This window comes from Struthio camelus, chromosome 11 (assembly GCF_040807025.1).
Source record: "Struthio camelus isolate bStrCam1 chromosome 11, bStrCam1.hap1, whole genome shotgun sequence".
In the NCBI taxonomy this organism is placed as follows: Eukaryota; Metazoa; Chordata; class Aves; order Struthioniformes; family Struthionidae; genus Struthio; species Struthio camelus.
Genome location: NC_090952.1, coordinates 21079521 through 21101078, shown reverse-complemented (window position 1 = coordinate 21101078; position 21558 = coordinate 21079521). Strand labels below are relative to the sequence as shown.

Sequence of the window (21558 nt, the reverse complement as noted above, 5' to 3'; positions counted from 1 at the left end):
TCATTAACGAAAGGAAAACTAGGGAGAACGTGGGCACCCTACTGAATGAGGCAGGGACTCTGGCAACAGAAGACACGGAGAAGGCAGAGTTACTGAACGCTTTCTTTGCCTCAGTCTTCACTGCTAAGGCCAGCCCTCAGGAATCCCTGACCTCACAGACCAGGGAGAAAGTCTGGAGAAAGGAAGACTTTCCCTTGCTTGAGGAGGATCAGGTTAGAGATCATTTAGGCAAACTTGACACCTGCAAGTCCATGGGCCCTGATGGGATGCACCCACGAGTGCTGAGGGAGCCGGCAGACATCATTGCTAGGCCACTCTCCATCATCTTTGAAAGGTCCTGGAGATCAGGAGGGGTGCCTGAGGACTGGAAGAAAGCAAACATCACCCCAGTCTTCAGAAAGGGCAAGGAGGAGGAGCCAGGAAACTACAGGCCTGTCAGCCTCACCTCCATCCCTGGAAAGGTGATGGAACAGCTCCTCCTGAAGGCCATCTCTAAGCATGTGGAGCACATGATGATGATCAGGAGTAGTCAGCATGGGTGCACCAAAGGGAAATCATGCTTGACCAACCTCACGCTTAGCCAGTTGTCCCATCATAGAAGGCTAGGTAGATGAGGGGAGAGCAGTGGATGTTGTCTACCTGGACTTCAGCAAGGCTTTTGACACTGTCTCCCATCACATCCTCCTAGGTAAGCTCAGGAAGTGTAGGGTGGATGAGTAGACAGTGAGGTGGATTGAGAACTGGCTGGATGGCCGAGCTCAGAGGGTTGTGATCAGTGGTGCAAAGTCTAGCGGGAGGCCTGTAGTTAGCGGTGTCCCCCAGGGGTCAATACTGCGTCCAATATTGTTTAACTTATTCATCAGTGACTTGGATGAAAGGACAGAGTTTGCTGATGATATAAAACTGGGACGAGTGACTGACACACCGAAGGGCTGTGCTGCCGTTCAGGCGGACCTCAGTAGGCTGGAGAGATGGGCAGAGAGGAACCTCCTGAAATTCAACAGAGGAGAAGGAAGTACAGGGTCCTGCATCTGGGGAGAAACAACACCATGCGCCAGGACAGGCTGGGGGCTGACCTGCTGGAAGTAGCTCTGCGGAGAAGGACCTGGGAGTCCTGGTGGACAGCAGGTCGAGGGAGGTGATCTTCCCCCTCTACTCAGCCCTGAGGAGGCTTCACCTGGAGTACTGTGTCCAGTTCTGGGCTCCCCAGTACAAGAGAGACATGGAGCTCCAGGAGCAAGTCCAGCGGAGGGCTACTAAGATGATTAAGTGACTGAAGCATCTCTCCTATGAGGACAGGCTGAGAGAGCTGGGCTTGTTCATTCTGGAGAAGAGAAGACTGAGGGGGGATCTGATCAACGTGTGTAAGTGTCTGAAGGAAAGGTGTTGAGAGGATGGGGCCAGACTCTTCTCCATGGTGGCCAGTGACAGGAGGACAGGCAACGGGCCCAAACTGAACCACAGGAAGTTCTACCTGAACATGAGGAAAAACTTCTTGACTGTGAGGGTGACAGAGCACTGGAACATGTTACCCAGAGTGGTTGTGGAGTCTCCTTCCCTGGAGATATTCAAAAGCCGTCTGATGCAATCCTGGGTAATGTGCTCTAGGTGACCCTGCTTGACTAGATGATCTCCAGAGGTCCCTTCCAACCTAAATGCTTCTGTGATTCTGTGATTCTCAGTGACAAGGAAGTGATTTAGAAGCAAAGTCAATGGAATAAGTTGATCCAAAAATGATTCACGTAGATACTCAGATTTTAAATACACACAGAAATTAGATTCTTATGGTCATAATAGGTAATGTTTATAACTAAGTTTTAAGAAGAAGAAAAAGTCAATTAAAATTGATTTAATATATAAATGACATACAAAAGATTTATTACTTTTGGAAAAAAAAAACTAAGAGTAAGTGCAATTTACTGAAAATATATAAAAACTACTTGCTTGAAACGAAGTTTAGTTAAAGAACAGGATTTAACTGGACTACCTAATCTCAATCTAATCCAATGGTAAGTACTGATAAAATCAAGCTGAACATCTCCACAACAGCCTCTTCCCCTCCTATTAAAAAGCAAGACAAGTGACACTGTCTGCTTTGAGCACTATCCAGTAATCAGAAAAACACAGGTATTTTGCGCTCATATATAAAGAGCACAGAAGGATTCTGGAAAATAAAACCCGGATAAATACTTCTCAGTTTTAACGATCATGGTAGTTTCTACAGTTTACACCACTTTTCCATATCCTTGGAGAAATATTTGCAGTAGTAAGAATCATATACATGTACATAACATTAATTGGAGGATTACGTGTAAATTGGGAATGATAATTAACAGTAATCTGCAAAAGTAGCAAGCGCCTTTCTTATTCTGATTGCTAGAGCAATTTCAGTGCTTGAAAAAAAATAAACTTAACAGTTAAAAATAAACAAAAAAAAAATCTTGACAGTGCATAGTCTACATTTGCAGTCCAAGGCAAATACTCACTCCTAAGTGCAAATGTAATGTAAATTTTATCTTGTTTTATTAAGCGTAAAAAGTTTACTTTCTGCTGTAAAATGAAGATCTCTGACACAGGAGTTACTAGCACCACCTTTCCTCCGCCAGCCCCTAAATTCAGCACTTCACTCTTACGGAATTATTTTTCTGACTAGAAAGCCAGATCTTGAAGAAGTCAAAAGGAAGGAAAATAAAAGTATGTAAGCAAAATTTGAAGGATTTTTCATTCTATTATGTCTTCTAGAAAGCCTGAATATTTGCTTTCTAACTTCTATCACCATCACAGCAGTTTAAACACAAAGTTGAAGGCAGATTAGCAATATTTGGATATTGCAAATTTGAAGTCTGTTTCTATTAGTTAAGTAACAACAGCATTACCTACCTCAGGATTTCTAAATTTAGATATCCACATTTGAAAACTTAAGCCTTTAAATTATGAAAAAAATAAATGCATTGAAATAGCTCACGATAACTACTCCTGTTCTTGACAAGTCTTCACACTGATGTGTTAGCAGACTCACTAATTACAAAATAATTGGCTATTTGCTAACAGAAAAAGAACAATTTCAGTCGATATAAAATGAACAGTTAAGTATATTGTAGCAAAAGCTTTCTAATAAAGTAAACTATATGCACTAAAATCAAGGTTAAAGTTGGGCATTACTACACTGAAAGTCCTTATGGTTACTTGATAAATTAAGCCAACTACTGGCAAAACAGAGATCTGTGAGCTACAGCTGTATGGTAAATGGAGTACACAGTGGTATTTCAAAGTGATTTTAACATTCTCTAGAGATACAGTGTGACATTCCCAGCATCTGTTTTCCCTATATACTTCCTATGGTGCAGCTGATTATGGCTCTCAGACAGCCACTGGTAAAGATGACATTAAATCCATTTAAAAACTTAGCTGCTTAAAATGAAGTTATCTTAAATTCCTTTATTAAGAAAAAAAGAAAACTTTGCTGTCAGCCATACTGCCTGACAGTAGTAACATAAGCATCTACATTAGCTTCAGAAATTATATCGGAAATACAGATCTCATCATGAAAGCCTCAACCTTAGCATAATAGCATCATTAAAGCCTGATACCAGACTAACACAATGTGAACGTAAGCATGCCAATTCATGTTTCGACTTTAACATGTTTTTGTAATGACTTTCAGATATCGCGTATTTGTTGTGCGTTAACAATAGGCAATTTTTTTTATTTTTTTAAACTGAGGAAAACAGTTTCTACCCTATTACTCATATGGATTGATCAAATTGACATTCACGTTTGCAGGTTACAGACTGGAAGAAGAGATGGTAGTTATCAGTGACCAAAACTAAAGTAAGTCTGGAGACACCTAGTTTGCTGTCATAGGAACAAAACACAAAGCTAATTATAACACGGGAAATAAAGGCAGAACAGGAGGGAATTAAAATTGGAAGAGTCCAAGAAACAAAATATATATATATATCTACACATACACACACTCAAACATAGATATTATATATACATATATATATTTTTTTTTTTTCTTTTTGCAGACTTTACTCACCAAAAACAGATTTCTGAAGTTGCTGAGATCGCCAAAGAATTCTTCTATGCTTATTGCTTTGGGATCAAAGGTGAAGTACTCTCCCAAGTTTTCATACAACTTGGTCATGTTGTTGTGCATATTGGACAATTTTTCATATTGGTCTCGGGCACTCTTAGCAAAGCTGTAGGTTTTCGTTAAGGAAAACGATTCAAATGTAATCAGTGGGAAAAATTCAAACAAGTTGAAACAAAAAACAATCACAAAAAAAATGCAAAACGCTCAGTACCTAGCTTAGTGAAATTGGAAAATTTGCTAGTACTATTCTGCTAACAAACATACCATTTTTAGGTATCGGTTTTTTACATGTCTGTGAGTACAACCCGACATAAGAAGGCACACTTTTCCATTAAATGACTCCTTTCTAAAGATGAAAATACACCATTAGTAGACTATGCAACTGACTTTACAACATTTCAAAATATCTTGGATATTTTTCTTCTAATAGAGTGATTACTGTTTACATTCTATGAAGAGAGAAGCTGAAAGTTATCTTGCTTTGAGCATATGGCTACCATGACCTGTTCTGTCCAAGCAATGTCTATGTCCCTCCGATCATGAACACATATTTTATTTGTATCTAATTGCCCCTGGCTACCAATCACAAAATGATGCGGTATGAACCCTGATTTCCTGTGGCTTTTATTACAGACACGTGCCTTCTTCATGAACTCTTTAATGCCCAGCCACCCAGCTTGGATCACGCCTCAGGCTCCTCTACTGGATACACTTATTTGGGGCATTCTCTCTCTTCATTATCTATTTATCTTCACAGAATTTGCAAATATGGAATATCCATCCCTCTACACCAGTTATCTAGAACTGATAAACAGCTTTGAAAAATTATTAGGACGAAAAACAGAGTGGGGCAAGATAAGCTCCCCCCCCCCCTTAGGAAATAAGATTAAAAACCGGGGGGCAGAGGGGGGAAGAAACTCTTCAGAAAAAGCAGCTGTGGCAGAATAAACGTGATGGAATTCAGGCAGAAACCCAATTCATAACACTTCCTTGATTCTGTTAGTTTGTTAAAAGTCTATTTCAACTCATAAATTACATGAAATACATTATCACAGCTGAAAATCAGTTATGTCCCCTTGTATGTTTAAAATATGTACATTATTTGTTCACAGCTGAATTTATACCAACACATTAATGGCACAAAGATAATAAAGCGATGCAAGATGCAGAGATAAGTAAACTCTCTTTTTCATGATGGTTTAAAAACAAGTTCCTGAAAAACTTACAAGTTCTAAACCAGCAAGAAAGAGCAAATGCAACAGGACAGGAAGACGACTCTTATTCTCTAAAGAATGCCCAGATGTTTGTCCATTCTAGTAGAAGTAAAAAGTGGATGACATTTGCCAAGTACTAACATGCACTGCAAAACAAAATACACAAATGTCTAGTACAAATCAGTTCAAATTGCTAGCTAACAATTGTCATCGACATGCAGAGACACAAACAGCCAATACCTTTCTACAAGAAAGCACTAATAATAAACATATAATGAGCTGTTGTACAGTCAGAAATGAAACACTAACGAAGTTGATAAGACGGGGTATGTTCCCCCTCACTCTCTCTCACCCTGAAAGAACTATCTAAATTGTTTTCATTTCCATGAAATGATACTGTTAAAAGGTCACAGCATATAACACATTTTTATTAGTAATTGAAGATAGTTTAGAAATGAAGCAGATTGTCTTCCACCTCAGTAGTCATCATTAAAACTTTGGCAAAATCATTTAAATAGAAAAATACTGTATTTTTCTACATGAAAAAATTATTTTTAGAACAACTTACTTATAAATACATAAACAGTTCAAGCTACTAAGCAAAATATTGTTTTTCCTTAAGGCTAATAAGATTCAGTTTGCTGTTTTAATTTGTTGTGGTTGTTTGTATCCGCAGAGATATAAAGCTACAAATCACTGTAAAAAACAGCTAGCACACGATTCAACTAGTTCTGTTGAAACTGAATTGTAGCTGATTAAAGTGTTGTGCTGTACATATCAAAACCCAAGAACAAAAGATACAAGTTGTTCCCTGAGCTATAAAAATCATGCAGCCTGACTCCCTGTGGCTTTCATTTGTAATGATTTTCTTCCATGTGGATTCTCTGATACTTGATACAGCAGAGCTCATTCTTCAATCGTTCCCCATACTTGAGTCTCTAATTTGAGTCTCTGCCCAGTATCATATTTAGAATTACATAACAACTCTGAGATCCCTATCTCTCTGCAAACCAACAAACAACGTGGAAACTAATTAGGGGAATGAGACATACAGAGAAACCATATAAACCTTTTCTTTGGAGATTAGACTAAAACCAAAAACGATTATTCAGAAAATCGTTGACAAGTTGCATAATAAAGAAAGGAAATCTAGACACTACATAACATCTCTTCAGTACTTGGATACTGTGGAGTACTTAAAAGGCTGCATCATTTCACCAGCTACATGCAAGAGTATCAAGGCTGAAAACGTACTTTATTGGAAAGAGATTTAATATTTCATTTAGATTTGCCTGCTCTGTAACTAATATGAGGGCAGCTGAACAGTCATTTAAAAATTGCTTCTTAAAAGCAAGCTGGAAAGTTATATATAACATACATTTTCCTCCTAAGAAACTTACTTTACCAAGTTATCAACTCTTCTTCATTACCTCAGTAGCACATTAATGGCAGCTATGCCCAATGATAACCTGAGTTCCCTCCCATGAAAGTCTTGAACACGGAGTAACATAGAAAAAGACTGCAGACGAAAGCGGAGGGATGAAAGAAAAAGAAAAACGAAACCTAGATTATAGTAGGTGAATATATTTTGTGTAGTACTATCTTACTAAGTTAATTATTGTAGCTTACATAGATATTTATTCAGCAGTATCTTTGTAAAATGATTATACTTGAAGGATGTATTTTGTGGAAGATTTATTTTTGTGCTACCTTACAATGTACATTTAGATCTTCAAAAAGAAGAAATCAACAAGGTCAGGAATCCTAAACATCAAGATTTTGAAATAGTAAATTGCACCTATATAGTTTCTTACTAATGCAAAAGATCCTAGTAATACCTATATTTTCAGTTTCATTAAATTAATTTTAACCTGCTTAATTAGAATTTGGGGCTTAAACTCTTGAATCTCTCATTTTAATACAAGAAAATTTGTAGTAGTTCAGTCTTCAATGACAATTAGCTGTACACAAAAAAAAGAATGTTTAAGAGCAAGAATGCATTAAGTTGGTAATAAAGACACACTACTGCGTTACTGAACACAGCCTAAAAATTTCTTAGAAAAACGTCAAGTGCTTCACAGTCAGGCTACTGTCTTGAAAAATTCAAAGAAAAAAATGAGAAAAGAAATATTAATGTACATAATTATACAAAAGACATCTATAGCTCCTTTCTAAAAAAACCTCTGATAATGTAATATAAAATCAAATTAACACTAGAAATGACAGAAAAATCTGAAAGAAAGTGAAGAAAAACCTTAAAACATTCTAGATTTGAAAGTAGTTCTTTTAGACAAAGCTCCTGAAGCCAAATACTCCATTCAGTCTGAATGTTCAACAGGAGCAACAACAGTAAGTGCATGCTAAAAAGGAAAAAAAAAGTCATATTTTGAATATTGAAAATTAGGAAATATTTTAAAAAGTAACACTGTAAAAACTTATAATGTAATTTCAACGCTAGTATTTTTCACCAAACTGCAAACAGGTAAAAAATACCTTTAACAGGTGGCTTATAAGACAAAACAACGTGGACAAAATGGATAAATAAGATGACCAAAGAGAGAATAGAATATTTTAAACTCTATTCAATCTTGCAGCAAACAAGTCAGTGCTGTAGAGATAAGGGTTTCCAAGGTCACATATAATGTGGTATTACAGAGTTACTTTTTGCAATTCTATACATACTTCTTTTAATCTTCATATTTATAAAATGCTAATGACACCTGAAATGTACTTTAAGCCACTGCAAATACATAGTGAATACAATAATCCCAGAGCAGCAAAGTCATCAAATTGTCTACACCACTTTAAGAATAAAAAGCAAAAAGTATCTAAGTTATCAAAACTATGCATGATAAAAATACTTTTCATTCCAACACTTTTCATTACTATGGATTGACATTTTAAGCAGTGTTTCATTAAAAACTGTACAAAAGTTGTATTATTCTGAAACAAAAATCGCAAAACTATCACATGTAAAGATGATTGTTAAACTAAGAAATACTTTATTTTCAAGCTTGATTTTCATGAATACAAATTCAGTATATTCTTTCATCAACATAAAAAAAAACCCTAAACTAGCCATGGTACATAGCTATATGAAAAAAAATTCTTGAAAACATTATTCTATTTTAATACCATATCTACCTTAGCTCTTTGGCTAAGTTCCCTAGAAAGTTCCACACAACCCAGAAAAATGGACTTGTATATTTGCAGATATGGAGAGCTACTTCTTTACTAAGAGCATGCAAAACATCATTGTATCTATGTAATAGAACTGTATCTAACCACCCTCAGAGGAACTCTGTACATATCATCCCTAAGGAAGCTTTGCCATACTTATTTCAGTGGGTACTAGATAAAGAAAAGTTTATGTCCTTTAATCCATTTCCTTCTCTCATTTTCACACTACTGCAGATGACAACAACAAAGAATTATTCAGATTTTCTAAGTGCCAAATTAGACTTTTTGACAAAGTGTTATTTTAGTTTAAAATTTACAGTTGTCTTCCAAAAGTGATCTCCTACTTCGTTGGTTTCTACATTTCACCCACAGACTAAAAATAAATACATTCCATAATATAGTGAAACTTATTGTATGCCAAGTCTCTAGAGAACACCAAAGTACATTAAAACACAAATAACACGCAACAGCAGAAAACTTCATTTCTCTTAAACTACTAAGATACAGGTTTGTGCAATTCCATTAACATATAATTAGCAGTCTATTAACTTTTGCTGCCAAATTTCAGTTATCTATTAACTCTACTTTTTATTGTCTCTTTCTGTTAAAAGAGAGGCTGAGAAACTTCCTTGCTCCTTTTTTTATTTATTTTTTGAAATTTTGGGCGCAGGGCGTTGTTTATTTGTTTGCTTTTACATTTCCTGTCAACTTAAGCTTCCACCCAGTTTCTGTGGATTAGTTGACATTGATGACCATAATGAAGGGGAAAAAAAGTGTTTAAAATTCCCTAAATGTGTGAGGAATTCCGGAGCAAGTTTTCATCTAATTCATTCATTCCCTTCATTTAAGAATACTAAGTATAGCATTGGTATCAGAATATAGGTAAACGTTAGTATGACTCTATAGAGCCAGCTGTACTTACAGAAGGGATACTTTCAGTCATTAAGTCAATGGTTAGGCAAGCAAAAGGATACAGGTGTCACATAATGTCAGAGATAAGGAATCATCAGTTACCATCAATACTAGATTTAAACTATATATGTGCACATTAGGAACACTATCATGCTACATCCATGCTATCTACAGGACTCTTCCACATAAAAAAAAGAAAAAAGATTAAAGAAATCAAGATTAAAGACTCCAAATTCGTTGGAGGGACAGCTACCACTTCAGCCATAACATCTGCTACGAATTTCATATCAACATATAATATAGGTTGAATAAATAAAGTATTTGAATATACAAAAAACTCACTTGCCCAAAGGCAAGAACTATTACTGTCAACATTTACAAAGAAAATGTAAGTCAACACTGACACTTGGCATTCATCAACAATGAATATGGCAGAGCAGAAAGAGCACTGGTAATTTTTTTTTATATATATATATATATATATATATATAATGGTAATTATATATATATTACGGTACTAACTATCATTATAAAAATGCACTGGTGTTGCAGTACTCAAAGAGGCCTCTCTCCAGGGTAATACACTCCCTATCACAGATGTAATTCCAGGGATTTAGACTGTAGGTGTGAAGCAGAAAAACAAACTGCTGCTGTTTTTGGTGCTTCCAGAAGAACAAAGGATGCACTGAGAAACAAAAAGGAAAGGAGTCTGCCCAAAATTTCTTAACATATTTCCATAACACTTCAAAGACTGAACAGCAATTCTCTTGACGGGACCTTCCAGCTACTGGTGACAGGAAGCTGAAACAGGTGAAAGCAGCGTTCCATTGGGAGAGTTCTTCATTTAATGCTTGTTTCTCAGAAGTTTGTGCTTACATACAAAATTAGTTTAAGAGGCAGCTGGCATTATGCTACAGATGGATTTACTCCTCATGGAGAGCAAAAACAAAGCACAGGAGAAAGTAAAGGCCCACTGGGAGGAAGATGCAAGATATCCTCATTTTTAAGTATACTCAGCCTAATGAGCAAAAAATCAGAGTACTTACCAAATTATATAAATTAGCACTATAATGAGGAGGTAAATAATAATCAGTGTGGGATTTTCTAGGAGTCTGGAAGCCAAACCCACCTAAATTTTATTTATTTAAATATTTGATCTACCTGTTTTTCCTTTAAGCTCAGCTTCACTGAATGTTTCAAGGTTTGTTACTCTACTCTACACACTGATCCTAATATGAATTGCAGACAGCAACTTTCTTGAAAGACACCACATGTTCTTTGGAAAAAAAAGGAAACATGACTGTAGCGGAAGTTCTCTGGAAATTCACGGCAAACTCGTGCAAATCTGTCCATATATGTGCCAAGGACTGCTTGCTTCTACAGTTGTATGTTACATTACATACTGCAGTTTCTTAGATAAAGCTCCAGTCAATTTTGTAATTAATATTTACAACAGGATAACTGGTAATTCATTTCTATTGCTAAAGTAATTCACTATTTTAAATAATGCATCTTTGAAAAATTTGTTGGCTTTTGTTTTAAGCTGCAGGCTGTTAAATCTGCATTGAGGAGTGAAACATGTCCATGAACGTGAGCTGTATCATTATGCAATGATAAAGTTCCAAGCCTTCATAATCCAAAATAGTGCAAGACTGAAAATATAAATGTCAATATGTATTCTTTCATGCTTTGCTGAATTTATTATTTGAAATAATTTATTATTCTGGCAGTTACTTCAGACTCCTGAGCATGCCTTTTACTGTTCTGATAATGCCAATTTCCATCAGAATGTTCTGTGTCTCAGATAACAGAGTTATAATTATAACTGGCTTATTAAAATTTCCATGACAAATTGTATGTTTGAATGTTTCTCTCCTGTCCTAAACTGAACTATGGAATTAATGTCAACAGTACTTGAAGTAGTTAGGAAATGCAGCTGCATGTCATAATACCACTTTATTATTCTGAAGACATATATATGTATATATAAATATACATACACATACAAACATCAGCGCTTTAAAGGGACAAATACATCTGGAATGCCTCAAATAACTAATACACCGACAGTTAATGCTTTGATAAAATTACAACTTGGGTATAAAACAAAGGTATCCAAGTGTATAAATCTCACCAGTATAAAACTGGTCCGTTTGTTACCTATAGCGCGTATCCTTCTCTCTTAGGGAAATGCCTTTGTTGATTATTTTAACTTCTGTTTTGTAAATCCTGAATATGGTTTTCCATCTATGAAAATTAAGTTGGGTGGTGGTTTTTTGGTAAAAGTGTATCTTCATTTTTATCATAAACTACCGTAATCTATAACTAACTTACAATTTTAATAAGTCTCTTGCCTCCCCATTAATGACACTACCAAGTAAAATAATTTTCTATAAATAAAACAGTGCAGTCTTGGCTTTGCATAGACATCAAGAATTTTGGTATTCTACTTAAAAATGCAGTACTAAATTAATGTTAAAAGTGACAGACAATATTTAAAACCTCTGCCTTCAATATTAAGTGTCTTCAGCTGCATTTTACAGAGTTCAATTGCTTAATTAGTATTGATAACTACAGTAATAAAATCTGTAACAGAAGTAAAATATGGTCTTGCTTCCCCCAGCTATACGTTCTCCATGGAGGGCCATGGTGGCCCATGTATATTTGGCAACAACGATAACCATGGATGCCATGGATGGACCAAGCAGAACAAAATCTCTATAGTCCAAAGTTTTGAACCTCTGGTGAGGAAGTTTTTGTTTTTCAAGTACTTTTGCAGGAAGGATAAAACCAACTATACTCTCTTCTTAAGGATGGATACAGGAGACACTAGAAACAAGAATCAAGCCAAACATTTTACTCATTCTAACAACCAGCCATCAGTTTATAGACAGTTCTGGCAGCCTTCACTTGGTATCACATTGAAGATGGTGATCCATCTTTTATATAAAATGGTCTATAACATTTTCAGTTAGCTCAATACATATCATGTTACTGCCAGCACTGTTAAAATATTAATTATAACATTAATATTTAAATCTGCTGAAAAAAATCCCTATTTTAAAAACTTGAAAGAAAGCACTGCCTTGTAAGTAAAACTGCTGGAGTCTAAAATGAAATACTGGGAGGAGGGGCAGTAATTATACGGAAAGAATTACGTAAATAATCAAACAACAGCTGATTTTTTGTTTGTTTGCCTTTATGATGGATTAGATTAACTGCACAAGAGTGGAATAAAGCCATTTATCACACCACTTATCATAAATGTTTCATTTTACTAATAGGAATGTTCGGATTAGTAGAACTGCTTGCAAATTAACCCTATTCATAGGTGGTAGTTGACATCCTCAGCAGTAAGAAATTGGGAACACAAGGAAATTAAGCGTACAGCGGAGCAGGCAAGAAATCAGAAAACAATTATAAGACTTCACTTCCAAAGCAGAGTCTACATTCATACCTAAAGGAACCTAACTCATATGCGGCCTTCGGTATCTGCAAGTCTGAATCAAGTTTTGAGTTGCATCCAAACTGAGTTGGAAACTAAAATGAACAAGATTATGTAAATCTGGATTCCTTTTTTTTTTGATTTGCTCTTTGAATAGCATGAGGAGGTATTATATATCCAACTTAAAGAGGAAAAAATAATTTCTTTGAGACATTAAGTTTTAAATAGAAATTGGTTATTCTGTTCATACATAATTTTTACACACTGCATTTTATCCCAGATAGACCTTCTTCGTCTCCAAGCATGACAAAACGAAACCCAATCATGAGAACTGCTGAAGAGAAAAATGAAACACGAAGAACAACTCAGTTGCCAGAATCTTCAGTATGAGAACTATAAACATCCAATTTTAAAATTACTTAGCTGAACAGTTAATTATTTCAACATACCAGAAGGGCCTTAGTAATTAAAGTTGTTTTTCAATAATATGGATTACTCTGATCATGAGAATTTTACAGGATGTTAGCCATTCACTGTAACGAAACAGACCAAATACTTGAATTCATCTGCACTAGGTTTGATTCAGCTTCCAATCTGCACGTAAGCCAACTCATTGTACGACAGTATAAAAACAAACAAAACAAAACAACCCACAACCCAAATCCCATGCTTTGCATTCATCTGTGAAAATAAAGTAATTATTTGACATCATTACCTAAAATTAAAGCCATAGGTAGACTGCTTGTTAATCTACACAATCATACACTGCTCAGAGTGTGAAACATGTTTCTAGGGGTACATTTAATAACTACTAATATTAATGAAACGCACTTTGACAAGAACACAAACCTTTCTTATAAAGATTTCCACTAAGTGTTAAAGCTCGCTAAAATATTTCAAAGGCACACATTGCATTCCGGAATTTCGAAATTCTTGCATACCGTTTCGGAGCAGGATTCCAGATCATGGAATGGCCACAGTAGGCTAAACAGAAGTTTTACACAGCTAGAAAAGAAAGCTTAAACATGAAAACAGAACTGTATAATGAAGGGTGACTGAGCGTTCATAGCTTCTGATCTCTAAGCTCATTCCTAATAGAGTGTTCTTTGACCCAGACTGGAGTAACACAAACAGAACTTACTAGCTGAAGACAGAAACTCATCTTTAATAACAGTAATGCATTTATACCGATAGCTCTATTTGCACATGCTATCAATAATATGTAAGGAGACACTAACGATTTTACTGTTCACACTATATGCTAATACTTCTCTATGATTGCAGAATATAAAAGACAAGACTTCTGGAGCATACACCGATAATTATGAATCACAATTATATACCTATTTTTTCTTCCTGTAGAAAGTCGGTCTTTAAAAAAAAAAAAAAAAAAAGGCAGCAGAAATTTTCATTACAATACACTTGACCTACCCAAATTAGAACCCAAAGAAATCAAGACCCATAAAGAGCACCATTTTATCTTGTTTATACAAAATAATGTCCTTGTGAATAGTTTAAAGATTCACTAATAAAATACTCATAAAAAGCTCAGTGTGAGAATTTGTTTCTCATTACAAAGCAAACTACCTCATCATTCTTTTCATTTGACTGGCTAGCCCAGAAGAGAAAAAAAGAAAAAAATTGTTTCTCAGTAATGATACAGCAAAAGGGTTTGCTGCTCTCCCCCACCTCAATTAGACTATGTTAACAGCTGAACAAGTTTTTAACTATTTAAATTTTTAAATGCAATTGCATTCAGTATGCACAGTATGTATTGCAGTACGTTTATGAAAACGAAGCACAGAAAAATCACAACCATCTAATACAATGCTAGATGTGACCTGTTCTGTCTTCCTAAATTGTAGAATCATGCCTACCTACATGTGAAGACAAGCTTCTCATGACTGCATTCAAATAGGCCTAATTTTCTAATTAGCACAAAGGCTCTGACTTGTCTGTAAAAAGTCATAAAACATTCATCTTAATAAACACTAGAAAATCTGTCAATATTTACTTACTCCTTGCTCTAAGCAATCACATTATTTCCTAATTTTCAGGATTTCAAACTTCTTAAGATAAGAAAAACACCATCGGCTGTCTCTGTTGATTCTACATACACCAGTTTACTGTGCACAAGAGAAAGCTTACATCAACATAAAATACTGCCTTTTGATTTATACTTTTGTTAATCAACAAGTGAAGACGAGTGCTAATTCCTCCAAAAGTCCCACAGGTTCTCTCTAGGCAAAAACCAATAAATGAGGGCCTACCTTATGAAATCTTTAATCCAAGGAATAAAGCTCCACAGACTGTTTTTTAAATTGGTTTATATTGGAAAAGTCTGCTTAAAGACTTAAAAATGCTGATTTAAAAGTTTTTTCTGGTAGCAAGAAGAAAAATGACTTTAAAAGCCTTCAAGCAAATGTGAGTACTTGGCTCCTCAGACAGCAGACATAAAAAGCACTATTTAAAAAGCCACAGTCTAGGGAGAAGGGAAGGTCTTGGATATCTTGAATATAGAAGGTCTACAAAACTTCAAAATTAGAGCTAGGTATTAACCTAAAAATACCAACTCTTTTCACAGCAAGACAGTTACAACCTTAAAATATAAGAGTTTTGCACAAATTTTAACAGAATTGTAATAAGAAAATATTCAAAAAGGTTCACACATCAAAATAGTGTCACTTTTTCATAATTAAAAATGGTTTTAACTGAGGAAAGATCTAAACAATTTCTAACAGCTCAGAACTCTTGAAAGCAAAAAAAAAAAAAAAAAAACAAAACCTTCCTTTGTGATGCATACGTTAAACATACTTTTAGAGAACGGCAAAATGCCACTCATGAATGTAAGGTGTGGACTATTTAAGTTAATTTCTTCTAAAATGGGCGTGAGAGCTGTTAAAATTAGGGAAAAATAACACTATAGCAGATTAATAATTACATAGATGGAACTTTGTACCCAGCATGTATGTATATGTATTTTGTGATCTTTCCCTAAGGTTCTTAAATGCGTTTAGACCTATAGCTTGTACTTTAATGTGATGACAGCATGAAGAGGTAGCAAATGACAAAAGTGCTAGATCAATGGCTATTAAAAGATGACAGGATAGAACAATAGCAAAAAAATAAATTGTATAAGAATACTGAAGAACGTAAAGAATGTCTTCAGGTTCTTTTTTGCATCTTGGTAATGATTTACAGATTATTTCTCTCTTCCTTGCTATACTTTGTACATGTCCATAGATCTTTCCCAGCTGGGGATCACATATTTACTGAGAATCAAGTATCTAAGAAATCTCAAAAGAAGTCACTCATCTGTGCACTTTATTCAGGTGCCTATGCAGCATGTTTTACAATGGAAACCATGTAGCTTTCAACTTAGGTCTCATTTACAATGACTTGGTTTAAAACTATTTGAAACAATAGTAAGAGATATATTCTGAAGCTTTTTTAAATTCAGATTTCTCTCATTTCTAGTGATGGCAAACAATTAACTATAAACACTACTAATTCACTAATCAGGAAGTAACACAGAAGACATGATAGTCAAGAATACCATCAAACAGAAAATGTTGCTAGAGTAATGTATTTCTAGTGTGCTTTCCCTGGAGAACAATTAGATTAAAAAAAAAAAAATCTATTCAGATGAATAAAAACAAGAAGGAAAAACAACTAAAATGAAGTTAGTACAAACAAAATGATTCTGCAAAATTTGTTTTGCATATTGCATTCAAATTAATTAAATATGATTGTTTGGAGCAACAAAAAGCACTGACATATGATGTTTTATTAATAATAAAAAATTAGTTGTTGGTACCTATTCCAGCAAAGCCACAGTAAGATAGCCACTCCTAAAAATATTACATTAGCTTTAGAAAATACAATGAGATGCCTTAAACAATAATTACAGCTTTGTTTGCCCTAAATCTTTCAGAGAAACTGCAACCATATTCACTTTCTCTTTGATCATGCAGTTTTTCCTCATTTCATATGGATTTAATTAACAGAGGTACATTTGAGCTGTCAAGCTTCAGTCAGCAGATGTGATAGTTACTTCATCTAGATAAACTTTATTGGTAAGGTGTGGGGAAGGGAAAGAAATGGTTCTTTATATTTCTAGGTTTCTCCAATGCAGCATCAGTTGTTATTTTCTTGTTTTCAAAATTCAGGAAATTTTTTTTCAGGTCATATATGGTTTTAAGACCGCAGACTTTTGAAATAAAAGAGAAAAGGGAATGATTTTTAGGTCAGCTGACAGATAAATGTAAAATGAATTTATTTAAACAATTGTTGAAATTAACGTTTCCTTTGTTCGAACACACTGCTTTAAAACACATGAGTATGCTTCCTCAATGACATTCTTCCTCTCTGAATGGATTTTTTATTTCTTTTTCTTTTGGAAGGATGGGTACATAGGGAAGAGGGACAAAAAGCAGGTCCATGAACATCAAAATTAATCAAGTCCAATTTCCTACAGGCCAATGTCTCCTGACAGTTTGATTTTGATATCTAAACACTGTAATTTGAGACATATTTTGTCCAGTGATAAAGCCAGTTTAACAGGGTCCTTCCCCGACTGCTTGCTTCTACTTCCATACTTTATTATACCAGCCCCTCGACTGTGTTAATGCAATCACTTGTGAAGCTACTCTATAAAACAGATCAGTGGATTCATGTAGGTTTAAAAAAAAAAAAAAGGCAACAGCAAAAATTAAAAAAAAAAATTGTTTCCTTGCTATTACCCCATCACAAAACTCAGTATCACTCAAGAACTTAAACTCTCACAATGGAGTTCGAGACAGTTGTGTTTGACAAGTCTAATTCTATTTCAAGAAACTTGTTATCTGCAAATTCAGTTAGACCATAAACACAACAAGGTGCTAAAAGAATAACCTAAGTTGATGGAAGAATTTTTAGTTTAAAGGGGGATTCACAATAGTAAAAAGATAATTTATTACTATAATTTCTGTTTAAAGTATTAAATGAAAATGTATCATTCACTATTTTTCCTCCTCTTTGGTTTAAATCTAGAGAAACTTGGATAACGGTCATTGATCATTAGCTTAGCATCATAATTCTAGAGGATTTAATTTTATTCAGCATCTCTCTTCTTTACAAAGCAAGAGAAAGGAACAGAATGGTATAACATATTCCTGAGTCCTCCTAGGTCCTAAAATGCATCCAATTATTTTGTTGGTGGCAGTATATTCAAACTATTAAAATAAAATCTCCATTTTATTTTTATATTGTCTTAATGAAAATCAGGAAATCCAACTTGTCAAACGTATTATGCAGACAGTAAGAAGACCTGAAAACACATCTGTGACAAAGCAAAATAGGTAAGGAAGAAAAGGGGGAAAGCAAGCCCTGTATTTACTCCCTGAATCGGTAAACTTTAATATGAGGGCATTTTACCACAGATTACGAGGAATTCTGAAATGTTCTATTTCTTCCAGGTATTGTCATCCTGCTTTTAACTGTATGATAACAGAATCTAGACAAGCTTCACACTACCTTCATTCCAGAAATTTATCGCGTACGCTTTCCCTTTAATTCCACGTTTTAAAATAAGTATTTAGCAATTAAAAAATGGATCTCTAATGAATTACCATTCTATAAGTGCACAATTCTTTACCAAAATATATTTCAGTGATCTCGATAACTTAGTTTAATACAAATTTAAGGATGAAAGCATTGTTTCCCTCAGGCAACTAGTCACAACCAAGAAGCCTTTAGATTTTTCATGTATTTAAATAGAATTTCGTTCTATGGAATCCCCTGAACAACCAGGCGTTTCCTCCTATATCATTTTTGTATGCCTGTACAGATTACCATCAAAAATCGTCTTCCCTCTCTAGTTAGCCAACCGATGCACTAAAAACACATTTCATTAGCCTTTTATTTTTCACCTTTCTTGTATTAAATCTTCTCTCGATCTTATTCAGCACTAGATTTAAAGCACAGGTCTAGATGTGGTCTCTAAACTGCAGAACAGAATGGAGCTCCCTCATGTGGTATATCTACATAATCTCAGCCACTGTGAATCCAAAACAAAAACAAACTATGAAAATTTCTACTACTTAATTTACAGAATGTGTGTGTCTTAACAAACACAAATTAGAAAAATATGCAGTTTGAAATTCTTAACTGGCACACAAATACCTGTCTCCTATCTTACTCCTCCTCATTTTTAACACTTATTCAGCTTCTTCCTTTCCTTATTTATCCTATAATGGAACCTACAGCTTGTTTACTTCTGCTCATAAAATTTACTGTGTAGCCTAACATGAAAGACATAAACACAGCCCCATATCTCCTTATATCAGGGCTCTCTTTCTTTAAGAAAACTGAAGATTTGGGGGGTGAAATACACTCTCATAAAGAAAACTGATAATCTGTTCTGTAGAACACTTTATAAAGTTTTATGGTTTTTATATGGTTAAATATCAACTTTATGAAAACCGTATCTTTAGTATAGCCTGGTTACAATTTAAAGAATCACTTTCCAAAAGGGTTTGTCACTCCTTTTACTGATATTAAAATTCATAATAAATATGAGCACTAAGCATTAAAACAGTACATATTATTAGGTGATTTTCCACTACAAACTAGATGAATGCTTATGCTCATATTATGTCATACCTCCTGCATACATACCCAGGTCTCCCTTGATACATACCGCTCTAGATACGTACTTCTCTCTAGTTATACCATCCATTTCCCAGTTTTCTTTTCACTTCAGCTTAACAGACAACTGTTCATTTTTACCCAGCTTTCCCCATTTCCATCCAAACATGGGTAGAAATATCATAAAAAGAACTAGCTAGCCTGGTCCGAAATCTAATAGCAAAAAAGGGAAGGTCAGCAATTTGAAGACAAAAAAAATCTTTTTTTTCCTGCAAGAGCTAATCATCTGTAAATAACAAACAAAGCAAAACTCCACAGTGTATTAGCTGGTTATGAGAAGACTTTAAACTGGCAATACGATGCAACCACGAAAAACCAAAAACGCAATCCCAAGGTCTGTTGAGAAGCATTAACTACACTAATCCACTGACAGCCCTGCTTGGTTTTCACCTGGAACACTCTGTACATTCTAAGCTTGTTTCAAAAAAGATTAATCAAATAAGCAAAATGAGAAATAAAGGATGTATGCTGATAAACGGAGTGTTACAAAGAAAGAAAGCTCAGTGTTTTGCACTTGGCAGAAAGGCATTTTGCAGAAAATTGTTATTTTCTCTAAATTTATCTGGGTGGAGGGGAAAACAATAAGGAAAGATAAGAGCCCTTTAAAGAGCAACACTAAGATAACAAATGAGCATCAACTGACTGAACATCCAGAAGAGCTGGAAAAGCTCACCCTCTGGGAAGAAAAGTTCTGCAAAATAGCTTATAATGGACATAACCAAGGGCACATATCCAGAAAGTTTTAAAATTGAGCTCAAATATGTTTACCGCAAATTATATGATCTAAATGAAAAAGATGAAACAATCCTTTTGTTTCATACTTGCTTGGCTCTATCTGCACCCTTCTGCTCCCCTGCCCCCCAGGCCCAATCACACACCTGTCTATCTACATTTCTTCTCTACACCACGTCATTTTGCTGTCCTTGCTGTACACAAACTGCAACATATATCACAACCTCATCTGCTACCTTTCACATTACATCCTCAAAATCAGCCTACTCCCTCTTCTTACTGCATGTTTTCTAGGAATTTTCTTTTCTAGAAGCTTTCCTCTTCAAACCTTTCTTCTATACCCTCACAAATCGACCAGCAGTGAGATCAGCTGATGGGGATGAAACTGCAGCAGCTGAATTCAACAGCACAAGAAATTCAGCTTCTGTTTCTAACAACTGTAAACACTACTTTACCTAAACATACATAAGTCTAAGAATTAGTATAAGCAACACCTACAGCGCTTTATATATTCGTATTAAAACAAATCCCACAAAATCCAAGTCAAAAGAAAAGGGGCAAGTGGAAATAAACCACCCTTAAGCCTGTGTACTCTCTCCAACTCAATATACAAAGTCATGCCTGAAGCACTGCATGGACTTGTCTAGCCCAATAACCTACCTTCTATCTAGTCCACACCCCTAAAAAACTGGAAATTCACTGAGGGCCTGTGTCCAACAGAAAAATATATTTCTAACAAAAATAACCTCAGAAAGGATGCATAGCATTTTTCAAATTTCTTGATTAGTCTGGCTTGGCAAGAAGCACTACTTCACAACTGTGAGAGAGATCCCCAACTTGATAGTCCTAGTTTCAACTCCATGTAAAGCAAATCTCAAACTTACCTAACTTCTCCAGTATATAGTATGTACATAGAGATTAAAAAAAAAAAAAAAAAGCCTACAAACCACACACTTAAAAAAAGGCATCTCTATAGAACACAATAATGAACATCCTCTTAGCAAAATCAAAGTAACTAATTTTCTTCTATGAGGTACTGTGAACATATCATCTGTACTGCATTTTCAAACTGTTTGCTTCTTGTTTTTTATCACACAGAAAAGAGAAAGTAGTACACAATTCCTTTTTATCAATGAACTATATCCTCATAAATACATTTGCACATTACTATTTTTCGCAAATATATTAGCAAATACTTTTTCCGAGTCATTCTAACTCAATTGTCCTGATATTTATATTCTCCCTGAGCCACTTCGTATTTCTCTCACTTGTGTTTTCATTATTTACTG

General features: G+C 35.0%; 1 protein-coding gene across 5 annotated transcripts in view; it reads right to left on the bottom strand.

Annotated features, from left to right (window-relative positions):
* DIAPH2 (diaphanous related formin 2) overlaps positions 1 to 21558 on the bottom strand; it is a 280711-nt gene that overhangs the window by 102564 nt on the left and 156589 nt on the right. For 4 of the 5 annotated variants that reach the window (XM_068956705.1, XM_068956706.1, XM_068956707.1 and 1 more), the window contains one exon: positions 4043 to 4208. The exons of the other annotated variant lie outside the window; for it this stretch is intronic. In XM_068956705.1, coding sequence (XP_068812806.1) covers positions 4043 to 4208 — 166 coding nt within the window. The remainder of the gene's footprint in view (positions 1 to 4042; positions 4209 to 21558) is intronic. 5 annotated transcript variants of the gene reach the window in all.